At 41.8% G+C, this 24,557-nt stretch overlaps 1 protein-coding gene across 1 annotated transcript in view; it reads right to left on the bottom strand.

Moving 5' to 3' along the window:
* Positions 1-440: 440 nt before the first annotated feature.
* LOC124013021 (terminal nucleotidyltransferase 4A-like) overlaps positions 441-24,557 on the bottom strand; it is a 29,779-nt gene continuing 5,662 nt past the window's right edge. Inside the window, 13 exon segments of the mRNA XM_046327127.1 lie at positions 441-4,042; positions 5,524-5,688; positions 6,220-6,420; positions 6,549-6,712; positions 6,905-7,008; positions 7,202-7,328; positions 7,511-7,724; positions 8,164-8,292; positions 9,275-9,382; positions 21,639-21,722; positions 21,724-21,760; positions 21,867-21,913; positions 22,042-22,165. Of these exon segments, the coding sequence (XP_046183083.1) occupies positions 3,812-4,042; positions 5,524-5,688; positions 6,220-6,420; positions 6,549-6,712; positions 6,905-7,008; positions 7,202-7,328; positions 7,511-7,724; positions 8,164-8,292; positions 9,275-9,382; positions 21,639-21,722; positions 21,724-21,760; positions 21,867-21,913; positions 22,042-22,165 (1,735 nt within the window). The 3' untranslated portion in view covers positions 441-3,811.

Here is a 24,557-nt window from a genome sequence, read left to right as displayed (position 1 = left end):
TTCTCATCGATGAAACATTTGATCTCCATACAGTTGTGGTTCTAAAACTAAAAACGGGAACAAAGAGTGGACTGCATTTTGTAGAGTTTACCCTTTGCCAATGTTTCAAAACGTTTAGTTATTGCACACGCACAGTTCAGAGTAGGCAGTCCATAATGGAAATATGCAAATAAATACTAGAACTCACCAATAGGATCTCACCAGCTCATGCTTGGCTCTGCCCACCTCTTTGCTTGTTCTGCCTACTATGAAATGACAGGCTCTGGACTATCCTGGGTTAGTTATAAAAATCTTTGCTATGGGTGTGCACCTAGTGTGCCACCTAGTGTAGATGACCATTAGTACAGGATCACATTTGACCTCATTTTATAATCACAATTTTCTGTATCTTAATGAGAAGGGACTTAAGCACATACAAAAACAAGACAAGATCACTATGATAACTGGCAGTTTTATGATGTTTAATAAAAAATAAAATAGAAAAAAATATACTGGTACATAAAAAAAGAAGTTCAAAACAAAAGCCAGGCTGTCACTCCGTGACCGCTGCTAGTTTGGCGACCATTTTAGGAGTTCCTCTTCAGATGAGTTGGCCATGACAGAATGGCGGCCGTTAAGTTTAAAATCCCTCATTGTGATGCAATGGAGTGCATTACATTGCATCTATGTGTACATGTGTTTCTTGTTCTCAAAGGTCTAAAGAGGCTTCCTCTCCTCCACATCTCTCCGATCTACCAAAGGATTGGCTTTTACCTGTTCCTATTTCTTTTAGATCTGATGAAGGACATGAGGGGAGGAAGCTTGTGTAGACCATTGGGATGCACACAGAGTTGAATCCATACAGACGTCACACTGCATTTCCGTCTTAATAGAATCTGTAAAAATGGTGGACAACTGACAGGCTTGACAAATCTCCAACCAGAGATAGTGTTTGAGCTCATCTCTCTGACAGATGATGGTTCTATTCTCTAAAAGCAGACACAGCTTGAGTCCCAAATGGCACCATATGTCCTATATAGCCCAGCTACCTTCCACAAGACACTACAAAGATCTAATCAAAAGTAGTGCAATACATTCAGAACAGGATGCCATTTGGGGGCGACGACCCTGTCAAAGGCGATATATTGGCCAGATCGAGTTTTGATTGGTGGTTAAAAGTTGCTATAGTAACATTACAGAGTGACGTTGGCGCCTAACACAGTCTCAGGAAGGGTAGAGGACTCTAGTGCACTAGGAAGGGTATGAAGTCATCCACTACAGAGTGCAAGTTGCTCCTCATGTGCACTCAAATGACACCCTAACCCCTATATTAGGGCACTACTTTAGAACAGCACTAGAGTACAATAGCATGTGCTATATAGAGAATGGGGTGTCATTTGAAAAAAGAAAAAAAAGTCTTGCTATTCGCTCAGACAAGCCAGACATACAGATACCCAACCACTTAAACACACCCCCTTCCATAGACTTTCTGCCAGATAGAAATACAAAACTAGACTTTTAAAACATCAGGACTTGCATACAAAGACAGAGTTCTGTGGTTCACTTGTAACTGGGCTGAGGCTGGCTAACCACCATCTAGCCTAGCCCATCAATTACAGGCCTAGTCGTTCAAACTGGAGTTTACAGTAACGTCACTCCGATCCAAGAAGCAGTGGTTGTCATTGGAAACAGAAATACTGGGGCACTCAAAAATAACCCACTTGCATAGTAATAACATCATATGTTCAGTGTGTAGCTACCGCGCTGAGCCTCAGCCACACACAGTCACTCGTATGTGTGTGTGTGGGGCTATATACTTGCAGAGACGAGACACACACACACACACACACACACACACACACACACAATTAAACACAAAGAAAAGACAAACAACTAGCGGAAGTACTTGGCAATCAAATATACACTAGATTCCAGAATGGAATTAAAATGATTCCTTTTCCTCCACTGTCCAGAGGTCTCCAGAACTTTCTCCCCTGCTAAGAAAGACCCTTTTGGCCTTTAGAGCACCTAGTCTTTTAGGGCATGTCGAAAATGGTACCCTATCCCCTATGTAGTTCACTACTTGACATAGGGGGTAAGTTGCCATTTCACACCACTCACCAATCTTCAGGTCATTTTTGCTATTCCTTCATCTAACTTCACCTCCATACCATGCACATCTTTAAAAAATGACAGACATACACCAACAGAAACACACCTGGAGCATACAATATGTATTTGGCCTTGTGCCAAACTCCTGCAATGGGGAAGAGTTTTCAGCCCTACTCTACAATAGGACTGAGTAGCGAAAATGGCACAAACGTTAGGTGACTAAGTCCTCCTATGTCTGACACACACGCACGCACGCACGCACGCACGCACGCACGCACGCACGCACAAGCACCAAATAAAGATAAGGGTTTTAAAAACAACAGCTATGGTATTGGGTGTGACTAAGAGCTCAGTCCACTGTGACTGCTATAGTAAGAGCTCAGTCAGTCAGTCCGCTGTGACTCTGCTATAGTAAGAGCTCAGTCAGTCAGTCCGCTGTGACTCTGCTATAGTAAGAGCTCAGTCAGTCAGTCCGCTGTGACTCTGCTATAGTAAGAGCTCAGTCAGTCAGTCCGCTGTGACTCTGCTATAGTAAGAGCTCAGTCAGTCAGTCCGCTGTGACTCTGCTATAGTAAGAGCTCAGTCAGTCAGTCCGCTGTGACTCTGCTATAGTAAGAGCTCAGTCAGTCAGTCCGCTGTGACTCTGCTATAGTAAGAGCTCAGTCAGTCAGTCCGCTGTGACTCTGCTATAGTAAGAGCTCCATCTAGTGAGACAATGTGAGATTACAGACGTTTAACCTGTCAACAATAGAGGTTGCATTGCAGTAGTCTGAAGCCACTTAGCTCCTTCTGATTCTTCCTTTTCACACATTCTAAAACACCCATGGGGGGGGGGGTTCAACTATACTTTGACACCAACAAGATACACACAACTCACCAATTGACACACACTCTTGACACAGACACACACTCTGTCACACACTCTTGACACAGACACACACTCCGTCACACACTCTCCAGACCGGAGGCCATCTGGGGAAAGGTTCTGTAAACTCTTGGCAAAAAAAAGAAAAACTACAATCTTAAAAACGTAACACCAAAATACCTTTACATACACAAATAATACAATTAAATAAAGATTGATAAGATAACAAAAAAAATTGAACACATTATTGCACAAATTAGAAACCGTCCATTGTGTGAACACTGAAATAAGATACAGCTTGGCTACAGGGTTCAAGGACAAAGGCCTTCACAACGCAACCCAGTCAAAAAAACTAAAATAAACTCAATTTACAACACGACACTGGTCTTTTGCTACTTCCACCTGGCAAAGAAGTCACTATCCTCAGTCTCCTTGAACATATGTGAAAATGGGCAAAGCGCAATTTAAAAAATATTAATGTGAACAATAAACATTAACGAAAACAAAACAAAAAGGTGGATCCCAAACAGGAAGCGAAAGACTGGAGAGCTGCGGAAAAGTTCTGGGGTCAGAATGCACGTTGGGTTGCGCTGCGTTCTGTTTGCTAGCCGCACTGCTCGTTCCCGTATCGTTGGCCGTTGGTTCATTGCGCAGTAAAAAACATGCACAAATGGGGAGAGGATGAGTGATGGAGAAAGAGTTTTCCCAGAGCTACACTTCTTTCCCTCCTCGGGGCCAAAGTTCAGCAGCCCAAAGTGTTGAATGAATCCCAATGCTGGTCTGGTGCCTCTGCCTGACTGTCCTCCAAGTTGAACAGCAGGGAGCATTGTCTCATGAAGTTGTCTTCCCAATCAGTCAGAATGAGAGAGGGATGAAGGGAGGAGAGGAAACGGGGGATGTTTTATCCTTTATCTGCTCAGGCTTACTGGCAGGCTGTCCCTCTTCCGACGGCGCCAGGTGTTGCGGTACTGCGTGTGTGAGTGTGTGTGGGCGTGTGTGAGAGGGTGTGTGGGCGCGGTTGGCCAGGGCGGGACTGTGGACCACAGCTGGATTGTGGAAGCCTTTCACGTGAAACTTAGGACCATTCTGTAGAGGTAGAGAGAGAGAGAGAGAGAGAGAGAGAGAGAGAGAGAGAGAGAGAGAGGGTAGAGAGGAGCAGAGAGAGATAGAGGGGTAGAGAGAGAGAGAGGGGAGAGAGAGAGAGAGAGAGAGAGAGAGAGAGAGAGAGAGAGAGAGAGAGAGAGAGGAGGTAGGAGAGAGGGGTAGAGAGAGAGGGGTAGAGGGGCAGAGAGAGAGGGGTAGAGAGGTAGAGAGAGAGGGGTAGAGAGAGAGGTAGAGAGAGAGAGAGAGGAGAGAGAGAGAGAGAGAGGGGGTAGAGAGAGAGGGGGTAGAGAGAGAGAGAGGGGTAGAAAGGGGCAGAGAGAGGGGTAGAGAGGAGAGAGAGAGGGGAGAGAGAGAGAGAGAGAGAGAGAGAGAGGGGGAGGAGAGAGAGAGGGGGAGTAGAGAGAGAGGTAGAGAGAGGCAGAGAGAGATAGAGGGGTAGAGAGAGAGAGAGAGAGATAGAGGGGAGGTAGAGAGAGAGAGATAGAGGGGTAGAGAGAGAGAGAGATAGAGGGAGAGGTAGAGAGAGAGAGAGAGAGAGAGAGAGAGAGGGTAGAGAGAGGAGAGAGAGAGAGAGAGGGGTAGAGAGGTAGAGAGAGGGGAGAGAGAGAGAGAGAGGGAGAGAGAGAGAGAGAGAGAGAGAGAGAGAGAGAGAGAGAGAGAGGAGAGAGAGAGAGAGAGAGAGAGAGAGAGGTAGAGAGAGAGAGAGAGAGAGAGAGAGAGAGAGAGAGAGAGAGAGAGAGAGAGAGAGAGAGAGAGAGAGAGAGAGAGAGAGAGAGAGAGAGAGAGAGAGAGAGAGAGAGAGAGAGAGAGAGAGGTAGAGAGAGAGAGAGGTAGAGAGAGAGAAGCGATGAAGAGTTAGAATTCAAGTCATTGAGTGTTTGAAACCTGAGTCAACGCACGCACACACATGCACAAACACACACACACTAAAAGCAAAGTGCTCTACGAAAGGAATCCTATATTCAGTTACATCTTGCAGATATTCAATACAACAATGTAATCATGAAACCAAGAGGGATCGATTGAGAGAACAGAGAGAACCAGGGTGAGGAGAGAACAGAGAGAACCAGGGTGAGGAGAGAACAGAGAGAACCAGGGTGAGGAGAGAACAGAGAGAACCAGGGTGAGGAGAGAACAGAGAGAACCAGGGTGAGGAGAGAACAGAGAGAACCAGGGTGAGGAGAGAACAGAGAGAAACAGGGGGAGGAGAGAACAGAGAGAACCAGGGTGAGGAGAGAACAGAGAGAAACAGGGGGAGGAGAGAACAGAGAGAAACAGGGTGAGGAGAGAACAGAGAGAAACAGGGGGAGGAGAGAACGAGGGAGAAAAGAAAGAAAGATGTGTTGGAAAGCAAAAAAGAGCAGAAATAAGAAAGTGAGAAGTGAGGAGAGTCTTCAAGGAGAGAGAAAGACAAAGAGGTTGTCCCAGTCTAGTGTGTAGCCGTAATTGTGGCCGGCGCCTACCTGGTGTGTGTGGCTGGTGGGGTGGGGGCTGGACAGAGGCTGGGGGTTGGAGGGGGCATGAGGGTTATGGTGGGCAGGGTGGTGGGTAGGGGGGGTCATGTCTATACCCACCTGTCTGACAGGTAAGGAGTGCATCGTCAGGCCACTGGGCAAAGACATACACGCCTGGAAGGAAGGGGCGGGAGAGACATTTTGAGCCATCACACGTCCAATCACAAACAGCTTTAGATCACCATTTCACAATCCCTGTTACTGGGTTGTAAGTACTAAAAACACAAGGCATGGAGACCATTTCATAGAAAAAAATAAAATAATAATAATAATAATATATATATATATATATATATATATATATATATATGGGAAATTCAGGAATGCTGTTTTCTTTTTATAACGGTAAAAGGTAGACTCTGCGGTATGATGCTGGCACAAACAGCACCGCAGCCATTAAGATGCAAGACTTTGTGGATACCTGTGGATGTGCTACAACGTGGTATCTACGGGACCAAAACAGCAGAGAAGTTTAGCCTCGTGCTTCAACACTCTTAGTTGTTGCGGAAACTGTCCAGATATCGTTTATACTTAATGCGTCGCTGAGTCTACCTTTAATGTCCCTCTCACAGAACATGTTGATCCATCACGCTAAACTCTCCCATCTCTAACAACACAAAGCTCAGTAGCTGCTAGGTTCTGTACCTGTGAGCCAGGGGACATGATGAGGTGCTGCTGGTTGATGCCAGTCTTGCCCAGTGCCAGGCCCAGGGGTAGAGTCATACCCAGAGACTGGAGGGTGTAGGGGGGCAGCGCCGGAGGGCGGCCAGGGCATGGCGTCGAATCAGAGTCCTGGAACACACAGCAGAGGGGAGGGCGGCCAGGGCATGGCGTCGAATCAGAGTCCTGGAACACACAGCAGAGGGGAGGGCTTAAAACATGATCAGCTGTCAAATCATTAACACAAATGCATTTATATAGTTCATCATAAAGACCGCAGTGTGTGTGTTTATTGTATGTGTCTGTGCCCTTACATTGTCTGACCCGGACAGAGAGGAGACCGAGGAGGCTGAGGAGTGTTGGTGAGGACTGGACAGGGACATGGGGGAGTCTGCACTGTGAGGGGAGACTGAGTCCCTCTGTTCCTCCACACCTACACCCAACAGACACCGTGCTGGGTCCTGCTCCAGGACAGAACCTAACGAGAGAAACAGGTTATTATACACAGCAACAAACACTTCCCAAACTTCCATACGAGACAACAAAAGGTTACCCTTGCACACACAGGTCAATATACACACACAAAACCTGCAATAAAAGACAGTCAAGACTTATTTTACGCAGAGGTTACACACACAGGTTATTTTGTACACACACACACTTCTCTTACCACGGCTCTCCATGCGGGCGAGGTGCCTTCCTCCCCACTTCGTCATGATCCACTCCCTGTAGTCAATCACTTCCTGGGTCACCTTGATTATCCTCCCCAAAGTGCTGCAGGGATAGTGAGAAACAGGAAAGGGCAGGATTTCAAATGTTGCACAGCAGTGGATTAGTTACACTTTCCAACACAACCACCGTATTTATTTGACAATCTTTACTTTGATAACTTCTGTACTTATTCATGTAGAAACATTTCTAGGCCCGGCTGGACACAGAAGACATTCTGAAAGAGGGGGGAACCAACCTGTCCATGTCCTTGTTGGGGTAGGAGCGTGCTAGTGGTGACACGGCGTGACCAAGGACGATGTAAGCGTAGTCAAACACCTGCTTGACTTGCATGGCTCCGTACGAACTCCTGCCAACGTCGTTACCTGGAACACACACACACGGTTATAACACCTAAATCGGCCCATACAAACTAAGGCCAACACCATTACCAATGGAAAACACATACATTCGCTCAAACACTGTCCAGTCAGGTGCACACACATACACATAGTCACACAAACACTCAGTCCTGCACACCATCATGCGCACACACACACACACACACCTGGCATCAGTGGGTCCTCTATACAGAGCATGGAGGGTCTGTAGCCGTTGGTCATAACCTTCGTCATGTCCTCCTTGGCCATGTAGGCCCCTCCGTTCTTGACACGGATGCCCGTCTTCAGGTAATTAAAATGGCGGCCGTACAGCTCAAAGAACTCAATCAGCAGGATGCCAAGGTTGATGTTGGGGCTACTGGCGTCAATTCTTGGGTGGAGCTGGATGGATGGATAGAGAGATAGAGTGAGAGAATAGGTAGACATGTTATGACAACATTACAAGTGCCATAACTGTACACTGTCATACTAGATTACACAAAGTGTGTGTGTGTGTGTGTGTGTGTGTGTGTGTGTGTGTGTGTGTGTGTGTGTGTGTGTGTGTGTGTGTGTGTGTGTGTGTGTGTGTGTGTGTGTGTGTGTGTGTGTGTGTGTGTGTGTGTGTGTGTGTGTGTGTGTGTGTGTGTGTGTGTATGCTCGTTTGTGTATGTGTGTGTGTGTATGCTCGTTTGTGTATGTGTGTGTGTGTGTGTATGCTCGTTTGTGTATGTGTGTGTGTGTGTGTGTGTGTGTGTGTGTGTGTGTGTGTGTGTGTGTGTGTGTGTGTGTGTGTGTGTGTGTGTGTGTGTGTGTGTGTGTGTATGCTCGTTTGTGTGTGTACCTGGAGGAAGCTAATGACCATCAGGATGAGGCTGTAGGAGCTGATTCCTCCAGTGAACACCTCGTTGAGATCTCTCTGGAGCAGAAATTGCTTCAGCACAAAGATCAGGTAAGGCAGCACGGGATACCTCTGTAGGGGCCCGAGAGAGAAAGGGGGGAAGGAGGGCGAGAGAGATTAAAAACACTAAGGAGAGAATCGAATCCCTGCTCAATTTACACAGTCATTGAGGAGCAGAGGACCTATTAAAAGTGGGAATTATTTCAAATTAGACGATGAAAAAGTCTTTATTTAATGGAAATATGTAACTTCGTATGAGGATCACTACTTGAAATACAATTTGCCTCCTTTTTACAGAGTCTCATTTTTAAATCATATGCTGATTTTGAGGCTGCGGTTGTCAATGGGACAAAGACTCACGCGTTATGGTTCTGGTGACTTACAGAAGCATGTTGGGTTATGTCATTGAATAAAGGACAAATCAGAGAGATTCCTTTACTGACAGCATATTGTGGGCCTGTCACCAGATCTCCACCTAACCCCTAGGGCATAGGCACTACTGCAGAACTAATAAGATTGGCTAGAGAAGGAAAAGCACGGTTCATTTGAGCGGGAAAACCCGACATTACAGCAGACGACACCACTCTGAACCAATGTGCAGGTGTACATTCTCTGTTCTCGCCCAATATGGAACATTCCATCTCAAATTTAAAATACATACAGTGCCTTCAGACAGTATTCACACCCCTTGACTTTTTCCAGATGTTGTTGTTTTACTGCCTGGATTTCAAATGGATTACATTTAGATTTTGTGTCACTGGCCTACACAAGCACATACAACATCCCATAATTTCAAAGTGGGATTATGTTTATTTTATTATTTTACTAATTAACTCAAAATGAAAAGCTGGAATGTGTTAAGTCAATAAGAATTCAACCCCTTTGTTATGGCAAGCCTAATAAGTTCAGGAGTAAAAATGTGCTTAAGTTCAAATAAGTTGCATGAACTCACTGAGTGCAATAATAGTTTCACATGATTATTGAATTACTACCTCATCTCTGTCTTGGGGAAATGAAGCTAAACTAAAAAAGGTACAAATGCTAGTGTTCTCACCTTTGTGTAGTCCTTGATGAAGAGAGCAGCTTTGACTCCCGTCTCCACATTGAAGCTGATGTCCACTTTGACGTCTGTCTCCTGGTCAGTCAGCTTGATGATTGGCACCTGGGAAAAATAAGAGAAACATTGACTTTTCATAAAAATACACGAAGTTTATTTCACATCCATTTCACTTTCATTCCCGCTCAATTCTCAGATCTAATCCTTAGTTGAATGTATGAAAAGTGTGCACTAAGTCTCATCTACTTGTTTATCCTGTTGAATTCTGACGCTCTCTGGTGTCATTTTCTGAGTGACACACATTGTAACCTACCCGAATTAGATATCATTTTGAAATCTAAATGTAAGTCCTACAAACACATGCTTAGCACTGTTAGAAGGGTAAGTGCCGTGGGATTCTGATATAGCTGTACAGCAACGTCATGACTAAAGAGGCGGAGCCGGCTCCACAAGGGGGCAAAAACGGCTTAGCCCTCTCAGTTTAAACTTGTGCCCCCTCAACTTAAGTTTAATGTCCCTATATAAAAATAGCAAAAATGGTTAAATGATGATGATGATTCAGTGACAGGTTGGAGCAAAATCTGTATTTCTGCTGCACTGCGTCAGTACAATGGACAGAAGGCACCGCAGTGTGTGAAGGGGGATATCGAAAGCCACTGGGGCGGTTAGGTAAGACTCCATTGGGTGGTTGGCTAAAAACGAGACTGAGTGTAAAAGACTTCTTGGATTCCGTCATTGGTGAAACGTCAGAACGATTCAGCGAACACAACAGCCAAATGGTGGAGGCCCTGTGAGCCTTTGACCTGGAGAGCCATGACTTTCTAGATGTGAAAAAGGTGAAACCACTGCTGGAGCTAAGCAAAACAGATTTGGTGGGAGCAGAGTTTAGTGTCGCTCGCCAGTTGGGCTGAAAAATCACCCGCTCCAGCTCCAATGAGGACCCCACTATACACGGCAATGATTCTCTGGTTCTCTCTCCGCTATGCTGACCGTGCTTACTGCACTGACACGTGGATCTCATTTTCCACTGACAAATGTGTTCAGACAGCACAGAAGAAGCATGCTACATCTGAGGAAAGCTCAACTAATCCAACTGTCATTTGAAGGGGAACTTACAATAATATTTCTGGGATAATGGAATGATCAATTACACAGGAAGTTCCACAGAGCATCAAGGAGACTGCAACTCTTCTGAAAAGAAACAATCTTGCTGGTTGGTTTTTATCAAAATCTTGGTGGTAGAGAAAGTGGCCTCATTTCAGCAAAAACCTAGGATATGGAATGGCAAAATGACTACCTTGGACAACAGCCTAGGTTTTCAACAGCCTCGTTTAGTGTGTAGAGGGCAGTCCATGGTGCTGATAGAGCACAGCGGACAATTCACACTAACCGGTCACTTCTTGGTCAAAAGCACTCAAATGGTCTCGCCAATTGAACGTGTGTTTATTGTGGTACAGCATGATATAAGCGGAAATCTATATAATTCCAATGCAAGAATCCAAATGATGCCCCAGGGTATAGCTGCATTACATAGAGTTGAAGTCAGAAGTTTACATACACCTTAGCCAAATACATTTAAACTCAGTTTTTCACAATTCCTGACATTGAATTCTAGTAAAAATTCCCTGTTTTAGGTCAGTTAGGATCACCACTTCATTTTAAGAATGTGAAATGTCAGAATAATAGTAGAGAGAATCATTTATTTCAGCTTTTATTTCTTTCATCACATTCCCAGTGGTTAAGAAGTTTACATACACTCAATTAGTATTTGGGTGTATTGATGTTAAATTGTTTAACTTGGGTCAAATGTTTCAGGTAGCCTTCCACAAGCTTCCCACAATAAGTTGGGTGAATTTTGGCCCATTCCTCCTGACAGAGCTGGTGTAACTGAGTCAGGTTTGTAGGCCTTCTTGCTCACACACGCTTTTTCAGTTCAGCCCAAAAATGTTCTATAGGATTGAGGTCAGAGCTTTGTTATGACCACTCCAATACCTTGACTGTTGTCCTTAAGCCATTTTGCCACAACTTTGGAAGTATGCTTGCGGTCATTGTCCATTTGGACGACCCATTTGTGACCAAGCTTTAACTTCCTGACTGTTGTCTTGAGATGTTGCTTCAATATATCCACCTATTGTAAAGTGGCTGCTCCACTGGATGTCATAAGGTGAACGCACCAATTTGTAAGTCGCTCTGGATAAGAGCGTCTGCTAAATGACTTAAATGTAAATGTAATGTAATGTAATTTTCATCCCTCATGCTGCCATCTATTTTTTATTTTAGCCCCTTTTCGTGGTATCCAATTCTTATTAATTACTATGTTGTCTCATCGCTACAACTCCCGTACGGGCTCGGGAGAGACGAAGGTCGAAAGCCATGCGTCCTCCGAAACACAACCCAACCAAGCCGCACTGTTTCTTAACACAGCTCGCATCCAACCCAGAAGCCAGCCGCACCAATGTGGCAGAGGAAACACCATGCACCTGGCTACCTTGGTTAGCGTGCACTGCGCCCGGCCCGCAACAGGAGTCGCTGGTGCGCGATGAGACAAGGATATCCCTACCGGCCAAACCTCCCCTGCCCTAGACTACTGCGCCACCCGGGAGGCCCATGATGCCATCTATTTTGTGAAGTGCACCAGTCCCTCCTGCAGCAAAGCACCCCCAAAACATGATGCTGCCACCTCGGTGCTTCAGGGTTGGGATGGTGTTCTTCAGCTTGCAAGCCTCCCCCTTTTTCCTCCAAACATAACAATGGTCATTATGGCCAAACTGTTCTATTTTTGATTCATCAAACCAGAGGACATTTCCCCAAAAAGTATGATCCTTGTCCCCATGTGCAGTTGCAAACCATATTCAGAGTTTTTTATGGCGGTTTTGGAGCAGTGGCTTCTTCCTTGTGTTTACTCATTTTCCTGTAGATATAGATAGTTTTGTACCTGTTTCCTCCAGAATCTTCACAAGGTCCTTTGCTGTTCTGGGATTGATTTGCACTTTTCGCAGCAAAGTACGTTAATCTCTAGGAGACAGAAGGCGTCTCCTTCCTGAGCGGTATGACGGCTGCATGGTCACATGGTGTTTATACTTGCATTACATTTACATTTACATTTAAGTCATTTAGCAGACGCTCTTATCCAGAGCGACTTACAAATTGGTGCATTCACCTTATGACATCCAGTGGAACAGCCACTTTACAATAGTGCATCTAAATCTTTTAAGGGGGGTGAGAAGGATTACTTTATCCTATCCTAGGTATTCCTTAAAGAGGTGGGGTTTCAGGTGTCTCCGGAAGGTGGTGATTGACTCCGCTGTCCTGGCGTCGTGAGGGAGTTTGTTCCACCATTGGGGGGCCAGAGCAGCGAACAAGCATAATATTGTTTGTACAGATGAATGTGGTATCTTCAGGCGTTTGGAAATTGCTCCCAAGGATGAACCAGACTTGGAGGTCTACAATTTATTTCTGAGGTCTTGGCTAATTTCTTTAGATTTTTCCCATGATGTCAAGCAAAGAGGCACTGAGATTGAAGGAAGGCCTTGAAATACATCCACATGTACACCTCCAATTGACTCAAATGATGTCAATTAGCCTATCAGAAGCTTCTAAAGCCATGACATAATTTTCTGGAATTTTCCAAGCTGTTTAAAAGGCACAGTCAACTTAGTGTATGTGAACTTCAGACACACTGGAATTGTGTTAAAGTGAATTATAAGTGAAATAATATGTCTGTAAACAATTGTTGGAAAAATGACTTGTGTGATGCACAAAGTAGACGTCCTAACCAACTTGCCAAAACTATGATAACAAGAAATTTGTGGAGTGGTGGAAAAACAAGTTTTAATGACTCCAACCAAAGTGTATGTAAACGTCTGACTTTACCAGTATCTGTATGTTTCCGTATGGAAATAGATTAATTCTATTATGGTTTCAATGGTAGCTTAGTGGTTCTTGACATTGTAAATGGAAATGTACGTATTAGAAACATGGTTATGGTAGGCTGGCATTGCTTAATTGATTGTGTGGGTCAAATTTGATCCACAAAAGTGGAATGTGTCATATGAAAAACGTGTTGCTGAACTCATGAGCGCCATGGTTTTCCATGTTTGAAGCGGGCCTATAGGACTATTTATTTGGCAAGACAGCTGTGTGTGGCTGCATCTCACTGTCCTAGGATGTTTTGGATCTCCATTCGCCTTTTATTTACTGCTGTGTTTACTGTTAATGTAACTAGCCTGAATATAGACTGTTATGCCTTTATTGATCTGATATTGTGTTTACTGTTAATGTAACTAGCCTGAATATAGACTGTTATGCCTTTATTGATCTGATATTGTGTTTACTGTTAATGTAACTAGCCTGAATATAGACTGTTATGCCTTTATTGATCTGATATTGTGTTTACTGTTAATGTAACTAGTCTGAATATAGACTGTTATGCCTTTATTGATCTGATATTGTGTTTACTGTTAATGTAACTAGCCTGAATATAGACTGTTATGCCTTTATTGATCTGATATTGTGTTTACTGTTAATGTAACTAGTCTGAATATAGACTGTTATGCCTTTATTGATCTGATATTGTGTTTACTGTTAATGTAACTAGTCTGAATATAGACTGTTATGCCTTTATTGATCTGATATTGTGTTTACTGTTAATGTAACTAGCCTGAATATAGACTGTTATGCCTTTATTGATCTGATATTGTGTTTACTGTTAATGTAACTAGCCTGAATATAGACTGTTATGCCTTTATTGATCTGATATTGTGTTTACTGTTAATGTAACTAGTCTGAATATAGACTGTTATGCCTTTATTGATCTGATATTGTGTTTACTGTTAATGTAACTAGCCTGAATATAGACTGTTATGCCTTTATTGATCTGATATTGTGTTTACTGTTAATGTAACTAGTCTGAATATAGACTGTTATGCCTTTATTGATCTGATATTGTGTTTACTGTTAATGTAACTAGTCTGAATATAGACTGTTATGCCTTTATTGATCTGATATTGTGTTTACTGTTAATGTAACTAGCCTGAATATAGACTGTGTTATGCCTTTATTGATCTGATATTGTGTTTACTGTTAATGTAACTAGCCTGAATATAGACTGTTATGCCTTTATTGATCTGATATTGTGTTTACTGTTAATGTAACTAGTCTGAATATAGACTGTTATGCCTTTATTGATCTGATATTGTGTTTACTGTTAATGTAACTAGTCTGAATATAGACTGTTATGCCTTTATTGATCTGATATTGTGTTTACTGTTAATGTAACTAGCCTGAATATAGACTGTGTTATGCCTTTATTGATCTGATATTGTGTTTACTGTTAATGTAACTAGCCTGAATATAGACTGTTATGCCTTTATTGATCTGATATTGTGTTTACTGTTAATGTAACTAGCCTGAATATAGACTGTTATGCCTTTATTGATCTGATATTGTGTTTACTGTTAATGTAACTAGTCTGAATATAGACTGTTATGCCTTTATTGATCTGATATTGTGTTTACTGTTAATGTAACTAGCCTGAATATAGACTGTTATGCCTTTATTGATCTGATATTGTGTTTACTGTTAATGTAACTAGCCTGAATATAGACTGTTATGCCTTTATTGATCTGATATTGTGTTTACTGTTAATGTAACTAGCCTGAATATAGACTGTTATGCCTTTATTGATCTGATATTGTGTTTACTGTTAATGTAACTAGCCTGAATATAGACTGTTATGCCTTTATTGATCTGATATTGTGTTTACTGTTAATTAACTAGCCTGAATATAGACTGTTATGCCTTTATTGATCTGATATTGTGTTTACTGTTAATGTAACTAGCCTGAATATAGACTGTTATGCCTTTATTGATCTGATATTGTGTTTACTGTTAATGTAACTAGCCTGAATATAGACTGTTATGCCTTTATTGATCTGATATTGTGTTTACTGTTAATGTAACTAGCCTGAATATAGACTGTTATGCCTTTATTGATCTGATATTGTGTTTACTGTTAATGTAACTAGCCTGAATATAGACTGTTATGCCTTTATTGATCTGATATTGTGTTTACTGTTAATGTAACTAGCCTGAATATAGACTGTTATGCCTTTATTGATCTGATATTGTGTTTACTGTTAATGTAACTAGCCTGAATATAGACTGTTATGCCTTTATTGATCTGATATTGTGTTTACTGTTAATGTAACTAGCCTGAATATAGACTGTTATGCCTTTATTGATCTGATATTGTGTTTACTGTTAATGTAACTAGCCTGAATATAGACTGTTATGCCTTTATTGATCTGATATTGTGTTTACTGTTAATGTAACTAGCCTGAATATAGACTGTGTTATGCCTTTATTGATCTGATATTGTGTTTACTGTTAATGTAACTAGCCTGAATATAGACTGTTATGCCTTTATTGATCTGATATTGTGTTTACTGTTAATGTAACTAGCCTGAATATAGACTGTGTTATGCCTTTATTGATCTGATATTGTGTTTACTGTTAATGTAACTAGCCTGAATATAGACTGTGTTATGCCTTTATTGATCTGATATTGTGTTTACTGTTAATGTAACTAGCCTGAATATAGACTGTTATGCCTTTATTGATCTGATATTGTGTTTACTGTTAATGTAACTAGCCTGAATATAGACTGTTATGCCTTTATTGATCTGATATTGTGTTTACTGTTAATGTAACTAACCTGAATATAGACTGTTATGCCTTTATTGATCTGATATTGTGTTTACTGTTAATGTAACTAGCCTGAATATAGACTGTTATGCCTTTATTGATCTGATATTGTGTTTACTGTTAATGTAACTAGCCTGAATATAGACTGTTATGCCTTTATTGATCTGATATTGTGTTTACTGTTAATGTAACTAGCCTGAATATAGACTGTTATGCCTTTATTGATCTGATATTGTGTTTACTGTTAATGTAACTAGCCTGAATATAGACTGTTATGCCTTTATTGATCTGATATTGTGTTTACTGTTAATGTAACTAGCCTGAATATAGACTGTTATGCCTTTATTGATCTGATATTGTGTTTACTGTTAATGTAACTAGCCTGAATATAGACTGTGTTATGCCTTTATTGATCTGATATTGTGTTTACTGTTAATGTAACTAGCCTGAATATAGACTGTGTTATGCCTTTATTGATCTGATATTGTGTTTACTGTTAATGTAACTAGCCTGAATATAGACTGTTATGCCTTTATTGATCTGATATTGTGTTTACTGTTAATGTAACTAGCCTGAATATAGACTGTGTTATGCCTTTATTGATCTGATATTGTGTTTACTGTTAATGTAACTAACCTGAATATAGACTGTGTTATGCCTTTATTGATCTGATATTGTGTTTACTGTTAATGTAACTAGCCTGAATATAGACTGTGTTATGCCTTTATTGATCTGATATTGTGTTTACTGTTAATGTAACTAGCCTGAATATAGACTGTTATGCCTTTATTGATCTGATATTGTGTTTACTGTTAATGTAACTAGCCTGAATATAGACTGTGTTATGCCTTTATTGATCTGATATTGTGTTTACTGTTAATGTAACTAGCCTGAATATAGACTGTGTTATGCCTTTATTGATCTGATATTGTGTTTACTGTTAATGTAACTAGTCTGAATATAGACTGTGTTATGCCTTTATTGATCTGATATTGTGTTTACTGTTAATGTAACTAACCTGAATATAGACTGTGTTATGCCTTTATTGATCTGATATTTTGTTTACTCTGCCTACTTGGTACCCGTCGTTTCTTTTGCATGAATTTGTTCGAATTCGCGGTTTCCAAACTGCTATTCACCCCCAAAAAATGTCCATGTATGAATGAATAACTAGGCTACTACTTAAAGCATTTAATTTAGTTTACATTATTTTGGGAAGACAGCAGTGTATATAGGCTGCATTCACATAGGCTGTTTAATATGTTAATTACCCACATCTACAATGCCTTCAGAAAGGATTCACATCCCTTTACTTTTTTTCACATTTTTAGTGTTACAAATTGGGAATAAAATAGATTTAAATGGTAATATTTTATTAACGATCTACACAAACTACTCTAACATCAAAGTGGAAGAAAAATTCTCACATTTGTAAAAAAAATTTTTTTATAATAAAATACAGTACCAGTCAAAAGTTTGGACACACCTACTCATTCAAGGGTTTTTCTTCATTTTTTACTATTTTTTACTATACTACTATAAGAAATCAAAACTATAAAATAATACATAAGGAAACATGTAATAACTAAAAAAGTTTTTAACAAATGAAAATATATTTTATATTCTTCAAAGTAGCCACCTTTGCCTTGATGACAGCTTTGAACACTCTTCATTCTCTCAACCAGCTTCACTTGAAATGTTTTTCCAGCAGTTTTGAAGGAGTTCCCACACATCCTGAGGACTTGTTGGCTGCTTTTCCCTCACTCTGCAGTCCAACTCATCCCAAACCACCTCAATTGGAGGCCAGATCATCTGATGCAGCACTCCCATCACCCTCCTTCTTGGTCAAGTAGCCCTTACACAGCCTGGAGGTGCGTTGGGTCATTGTCCTGTTGAAAAACAAATGATAGTCCCACTAAGCGCAAACCAGATGGGGTGGCGTATCACTGCAGAATGCAGTGGTAGCCATGCTGGTAAAGTGTGCCTTGAATTCTAAATAAATCACCAACAGCGGCACCAGCAAAGCACCCCCACACCTCATCCTACATGCTTCACGGTGGGAACCACACATGCGGAGATGTTTACCTCTGCGTTTCACAAAGACATGGCGGTTGGACTCATCAGACCAAACACATCAAATTTGGAGGACAGATTTCCACCGGTCTAATGTCCATTGGGCGTGTTTCTTGGCCCAAGCAAGTCTCTCCTTCTTATTGGGTCCTTTAGTAGTGGTTTCTTTGCAGCAATTTGACTTTGAAGGTCTGATTCACACAGTCTCCTCTGAACAGTTAATGTTGAGATGTGTCTGTTACTTGAACTCTGTGAAGCATTTATTTGGGCTGCAATTTCTGAGGCCAGTCACTCTAATGAAGTTGTCCTCTGCAGCAGAGGTAACTCTGGGTCTTATTTTCCTGTGGTGGTCCTCATTAGAGACAGTTTCATCATAGAGCTGGATGGTTTTTGCGACTGCACTTGAAGAATCTTTCAAAGTTCTTGAAATGTTCCGCATTGATTGACCTTCATGTCCTTCTGTAGCTCAGTTGGTAGAGCATGGCGCTTGTAACGCCAGGGTAGTGGGTTCGATTCCCGGGACCACCCATACGTAGAATGTATGCACACATGACTGTAAGTCGCTTTGGATAAAAGCGTCCGCTAAATGGCATATATTATTATTATTATTATTATATTATTAACGTAATGATGGACCGTCGTTTCTCTTTGCTTACTTGAGCGGTTCTTGCCGTAATATGGACCTGGTCTTTTACCAAGTAGGGCTATCTTCTGTATTCCATCCCTAGACAACCATTTTTCAGGCATTAAGAAGGAAATTAATTCCACAAATTAACTTAAGGCACACCTGTTAATTGAAATGCATTCCAGGTGACTGATGCATGAAGCTGGTTGAGAAAATGCCAAGAGTGGGCAAAGCTTTCATCAAGGCAAAGGGTAGCTACTTTGAAGTATCTCAAATCTAAAATACATTGGTTACTACATGATTCCATATGTGTTATTTCATAGTTTTGATGTCTTCACTATTATTCTACAATGTAGAAAATAGTCAAAATAAAGAAAAACCCTGGAATGAGTAGGTGTGTCCAAACTTTTGACTGGTATTGTATACAAATAAACAGTAACACATCTTTATTTTACAAGTATTTAACCCAGAGTCAATACATGTTAGAATCATCTTTGGCAGCAATTACAGCTGTGAATCTTTCTGGGTAAGTCTTCAAGAGCTTTCAACATCTGGATTGTGCAACATTTGCACATTATTCTTTTTAAAGATTCTTCAAGCTCTGTCAAATTGGTTGTTGATCATTGCTAGACAACCATTTTTCAGGTTTCGCCATAGATTTTCAAGCAGATTTAAGTCAAACCTAACTCTGTCATGGTCTTCTTGGTAAGTAACTCCAGTATATGTTTGGCCTTGTGTTTTAGGTTATTGTCCTACTGAAATGTGAATTCATCTCCCAGTGTCTGGTGGAAAGCAGACTGAACCAGGTTTTCGTCTAGGATTTGCTTAACTCCATTAAGTTTATTTTCTATCCTGAAAAACTCAGTCCTTAACGATTACAAGCATACCCATAACATGATGCAGCCACCACTATGCTTGAAAATATAGAGGGTGGTACTCAGTAATGTGTTGTATTGTGTTCAGGACACAAAGGGAATTGCTTTGCCACATTTTCTGCAGTATTATTTCAGTGCCTTGTTGCAAACAAGACACGTGTTTTGGAATATTTTTTATTCTGTAGATTGATACACCATCCAAAGTGTAATAACTTCACCATGCTCAAAGGGATATTCAATGTCTGCTTTTTTATTACCATCTACCAATAGATGCCCTTGTTTGTGAGACATTGGAAAACCTCCCTGGTCTTTGTGTCTGAATCTGGGTTTGAAATTCACTGCTTGTCTGAGGGACCTTACACACACCTTACAGTATATGTGTGGGGTACAGAGATGCGGTAGTCATTCAAAAAGAAAGTTAAACCCTATTATTATACACAGAGTAAATCCATGCAACTTATTATGCGACTTGTTAAGCACATTTTAACTTGTAAAACGTATTTAGGCCATAACAAAAGGGTTGAACACTTATTGACTGAAGACATTTCAGCTTTTCATTTAATTAATTTGTTTAAAAAAAGAATCCTAAAACATACTTACACTTTGACATGAGAGTTATTGAGTGTAGGCCAGTGACAAAAACATTGTACAAAAGTGTCCCTTAGTTGGGGAATAAAATATTTGAATGTCTAGGTTTGAAATAAAATAACCAATTACCATTCCAAAGGGACACAGCCATTTTAAAAGTGCAGGGCTTGTGGAAGGTGCCATGCTTAAATTGTTCATCTTACAGGAATGATATACATAACGCTGAAGTTGTAATCTTTTTACTGATATAATCAGATCTCATGTCTGATTTCCAGTTCGACCACTAGAAGATCACATGTGACTTTGGAACACGAAAAATAGATGCGTCCGGTTTGATCAGGTTTGGGTAGTACCTCACTGTGTAAAAATGGCTGAACGGATTTTGAAGCCTGACATCTTAAAATGACCCTACTGATCGGGACTTTCTAGCTATCAAGTATTTTTTTGAAATAACACAGACAGCCAAGGAAACCATTGGAAACGGGTGAGCTTGATCAACGGTGAATATGGAGGATGCATTCAAGGTAATGTTATATTATATGTGGATGGGCTCCCTGCCTGTGCCATTAAACCCCTACAACTCATCCAGAACGCCGCAGCCCGTCTGGTGTTCAACCTTCCCAAGTTCTCTCACATCACCCCGCTCCTCCGTTCTCTCCACTGGCTTCCAGTTGAAGCTCGCATCCGCTACAAGACCATGGTGCTTGCCTACGGAGCTGTGAGGGGAACGGCACCTCAGTACCTCCAGGCTCTGATCAGGCCCTACACCCAAACAAGGGCACTGCGTTCATCCACCTCTGGCCTGCTCGCCTCCCTACCACTGAGGAAGTACAGTTCCCGCTCAGCCCAGTCAAAACTGTTCACTGCTCTGGCCCCCCAATGGTGGAACAAACTCCCTCACGACGCCAGGACAGCGGAGTCAATCACCACCTTCCGGAGACACCTGAAACCCCACCTCTTTAAGGAATACCTAGGATAGGATAAGTAATCCTTCTCACCCCCCTTAAGATTTAGATGCACTATTGTAAAGTGACTGTTCTACTGGATGTCATAAGGTGAATGCACCAATTTGTAAGTCGCTCTGGATAAGAGCGTCTGCTAAATGACTTAAATGTAAAATGTAAATGGTAAAGAAATGCATTGCATTATGAGGACCACCAGGGTGTACCCTTTCCATGCATACATTTTTTCCCACTTTTTGTCACTTGACCCAAATTATACACACTATGAATATGACCTTTGCGCATGATTCATGGCCTGTAGGGTGGACGGTAGTGGGGGCATTCTTATGACATCACCAGCAGTGAGATTTGAGATCGATTTCCAAAATGAGAAGTGCTGTAGTTTTCGAATGATAGGTCACTTTCTATTTTCTGAATGACTGAATGGGTACAGAGCCCAAAACACTCAAGAGTTTAACAGGTTATCAGTTTGAACAGCATTGAAGCTATCCCAACAGATTGTGTAAGCATTCTTTTAAAACACAGCACCAACTCACTGTAGCTTTGTCCAGCACTTTGATGGAGAAAGGTTCCGCCACGTTGTGTTTCCGGAGGGCCTGTTCCAATTGCTGCAGAGGGGGGGCGTTCCCACTTCCCAAACACCACCAGGTCTATGTCACTATGGCAACAGGGAAAGATGGTGGTAGGTCAACTGGTGGCCAAGCACCTGGAGCAAATTCTGAGAACAAGATTCAACACAGTACACAACAAGACTGCTCTCTTACCTTGTGGGCAGGTAGAGTCCAGTGCTGAAGCTGCCAAATATCTGCACCTGGAGAGAGAGAGAGAGAATTAGAAAAAAAGAAGAAAAAAAAACTTTATTGTACCAATATTTGTAGACTAATGGCCAAAATGTGCTGATTCAACACCCAGCTCTGGTGTGTGTGTGTGTGTCCTCACGTCAGCAGTAGGCCACAGCTCCTTGATGACCGTCTCGATTCTGTTGACCACCTCCTTCCTCATAGAAGCCTCCTCAGGTTGGGGAGACATGAAGTTGTAGAAGTCTACCACCTCCTCATGGAGACTGGGGAGGGACAGGGAACAGGGAGAGGAGAGGGTTAACAACAAGCACACAGTCGCTCACCTGATAATAAACCAATCAAATAATAGGTTGATTTACATGTTCTGTTTCATGAATTTAAAGGTCATCAGGTCGGGCCTACTGCCGGCATCTTCTCGAAAAACTTTTTTTTTATCCAAGGACTATGTTGATAGTAATAGAAAATGGGACATCTATAGAGCTGGACCCAAAGTCGCTTGATTTTTATTTTTATTCAACCTTTATTTAACTAGGCAAGTCAGAACAATAAGAACAAATTCTTATTTACAATGACTGCCTTGTTCAGGAGCAGAACGACAGATTTTTACCTTGTCAGCTCGGAGATTCGATCTAGCAACCTTTTGGTTACAATGCTCTAACCACTAGGCTACATGCCGCCCAGGTTTTCAAATAAGTTCAACATCCCAGATATCCCTTAGAACTGTGTGGTAGTAGTGGAGAAGCCATCTTAGAAAAATGTTATACGTACCACCATAAGTAATCCACATCCCCTGGGATGAACTGTAGTAGTATTGGTCAGCAAAACCCTACAGCAATTTATTCACTAGGAAAAGGCCTAAACGCTATGCTATGATTTTAGAATGAAACACAGAGTAGAGAGACTGTTACTATCACTACTAGGACCCTGCTGGGGCCGTTAGAGACGGCATCTTCGCTTCTAGTCCTTAGGAAACTGTGCAGTATTTATTTTTATTTTTTATGTATTATTTATTACATTGTTAGCCCAGAAAACCTTAAGGGGAAGAACTACTGGATATCAGAGAGACGTCAACTTACCAGCACTATGACCAAAAATAAGACTTTCCCAAAGCGGATCCTTTGTCTGAACCGCACACACCACCCACCGCTCCCGAGTATATTACTTGCTAATGTCCAGTCCCTAGTTAATAAAGTTGAAAATCTGGACAAGAGTTGCTTTCCAAAGAGATGTCCGGGATTGTAACATACTCTGTTTCACGGAGACATGGTTAGCTGGGGACATGCTGTCGGAGTCCATACAGCCAACGGGATCTTTAGTACATCGCATCGACAAGAATAAACATCTCTCTGCTAAGAAGAAGGGCTGTGGTTTATGTTTTATGATTCACGGCTCATGGTGTAATTGTAACAACATACAGGAACTCAAGTCCTTTTGTTCACCTGACCTAGAATTCCTCAGTCAAATGCTGACCGTATTATCTCCCAAGAGAACTCTCCTCTGTTATCATCACAGCCGTGTATATCCCCCAACAAGCGGATACCAAGACGACCATCAAGGAACTTCAGTGGACTCCATGCAAACCATATATCCTGAGTAGAGGTTGACCGATTAATCAGAATGGCCGATTAATTATGGCAGATTTCAAGTTTACACAACAATCGGAAATCTGTATTTTTGGGCGGCGATTTTTTAAATACCTTTATTTAACTAGGCAAGTCAGTTAAGAACACATTCTTATTTTCAATGACTGCCTAGGAATGGTGGGTTAACTGCCTTGTTCAGGTGCAGAATGACAGATTTTCACCTTGTCAGCTCGGGGGATCCAATCTTGCAAACTTACAGTTAACTCGTCCAACGCAATAACGACCTGCCTCTCTCTCGTTGCACCCAACAAGGAGACTGCCTGTTACGCGAATGCAGTAAGCCACGGTAAGTTGCTAGCTAGCTTTAAACGTATCTTATAAAAAACAATCAATCATAAGCACTAGTTAACTACACATGGTTGATGATATTACTAGATATTATCTAGTGTGTCCTGCGTTGCAAAAATCTGACTGAGCGGTGGTAGGCAGAAGCAGGCGCGTAAACATTCATTCAAACAGCACTTTCGTGCATTTTTCCAGCAGCTCTTCGTTGTGCGTCAAGCATTGCACTGTTTATGACTTCAAGCCTATCAACTCCCAAGATGAGGCTCGTGTAACCGAAGTTAAATGGCTAGCTAGTTAGCGCGCGCTAATTGTTGTTGTGTTGCTGGTTCGAGCCCAGGGAAGAGTGACGGAAGCTATACTGTTACACTGGCAATACTAATGTGCCTATAAGAACATCCAATAGTCAAAGGTTAATGAAATACAAATGGTATAGAGGGAAATAGAAATAGAATATGCATATAATTGACAGATTAGGATAGAAAACACTAAAGTCTCCGAAACGGTCAAAATATTGTCTGTGGGGCCTCCCGGGTGGAGCAGTGGTTAAGGGCGCTGTACTGCAGCGCCAGCTGTGCCACCAGAGACTCTGGGTTCGCGCCCAGGCTCTGTCGTAACCGGCCGCGACCGGAGGGTTTGGCCGGTAGGGATATCCTTGTCTCATCGCGCACCAGCGACTCCTGTGGCAGGCCGGGCTCGATGCGCGCTAACCAAGGTTGCCAAGTGCACA

The sequence above is a fragment of the Oncorhynchus gorbuscha genome, linkage group LG24, assembly GCF_021184085.1.
Source record: "Oncorhynchus gorbuscha isolate QuinsamMale2020 ecotype Even-year linkage group LG24, OgorEven_v1.0, whole genome shotgun sequence".
Classification (NCBI taxonomy): Eukaryota; Metazoa; Chordata; class Actinopteri; order Salmoniformes; family Salmonidae; genus Oncorhynchus; species Oncorhynchus gorbuscha.
The sequence above is the reverse complement of the archived record's forward strand: the minus strand, read 5'-3'. Positions and strand labels throughout refer to the sequence as shown.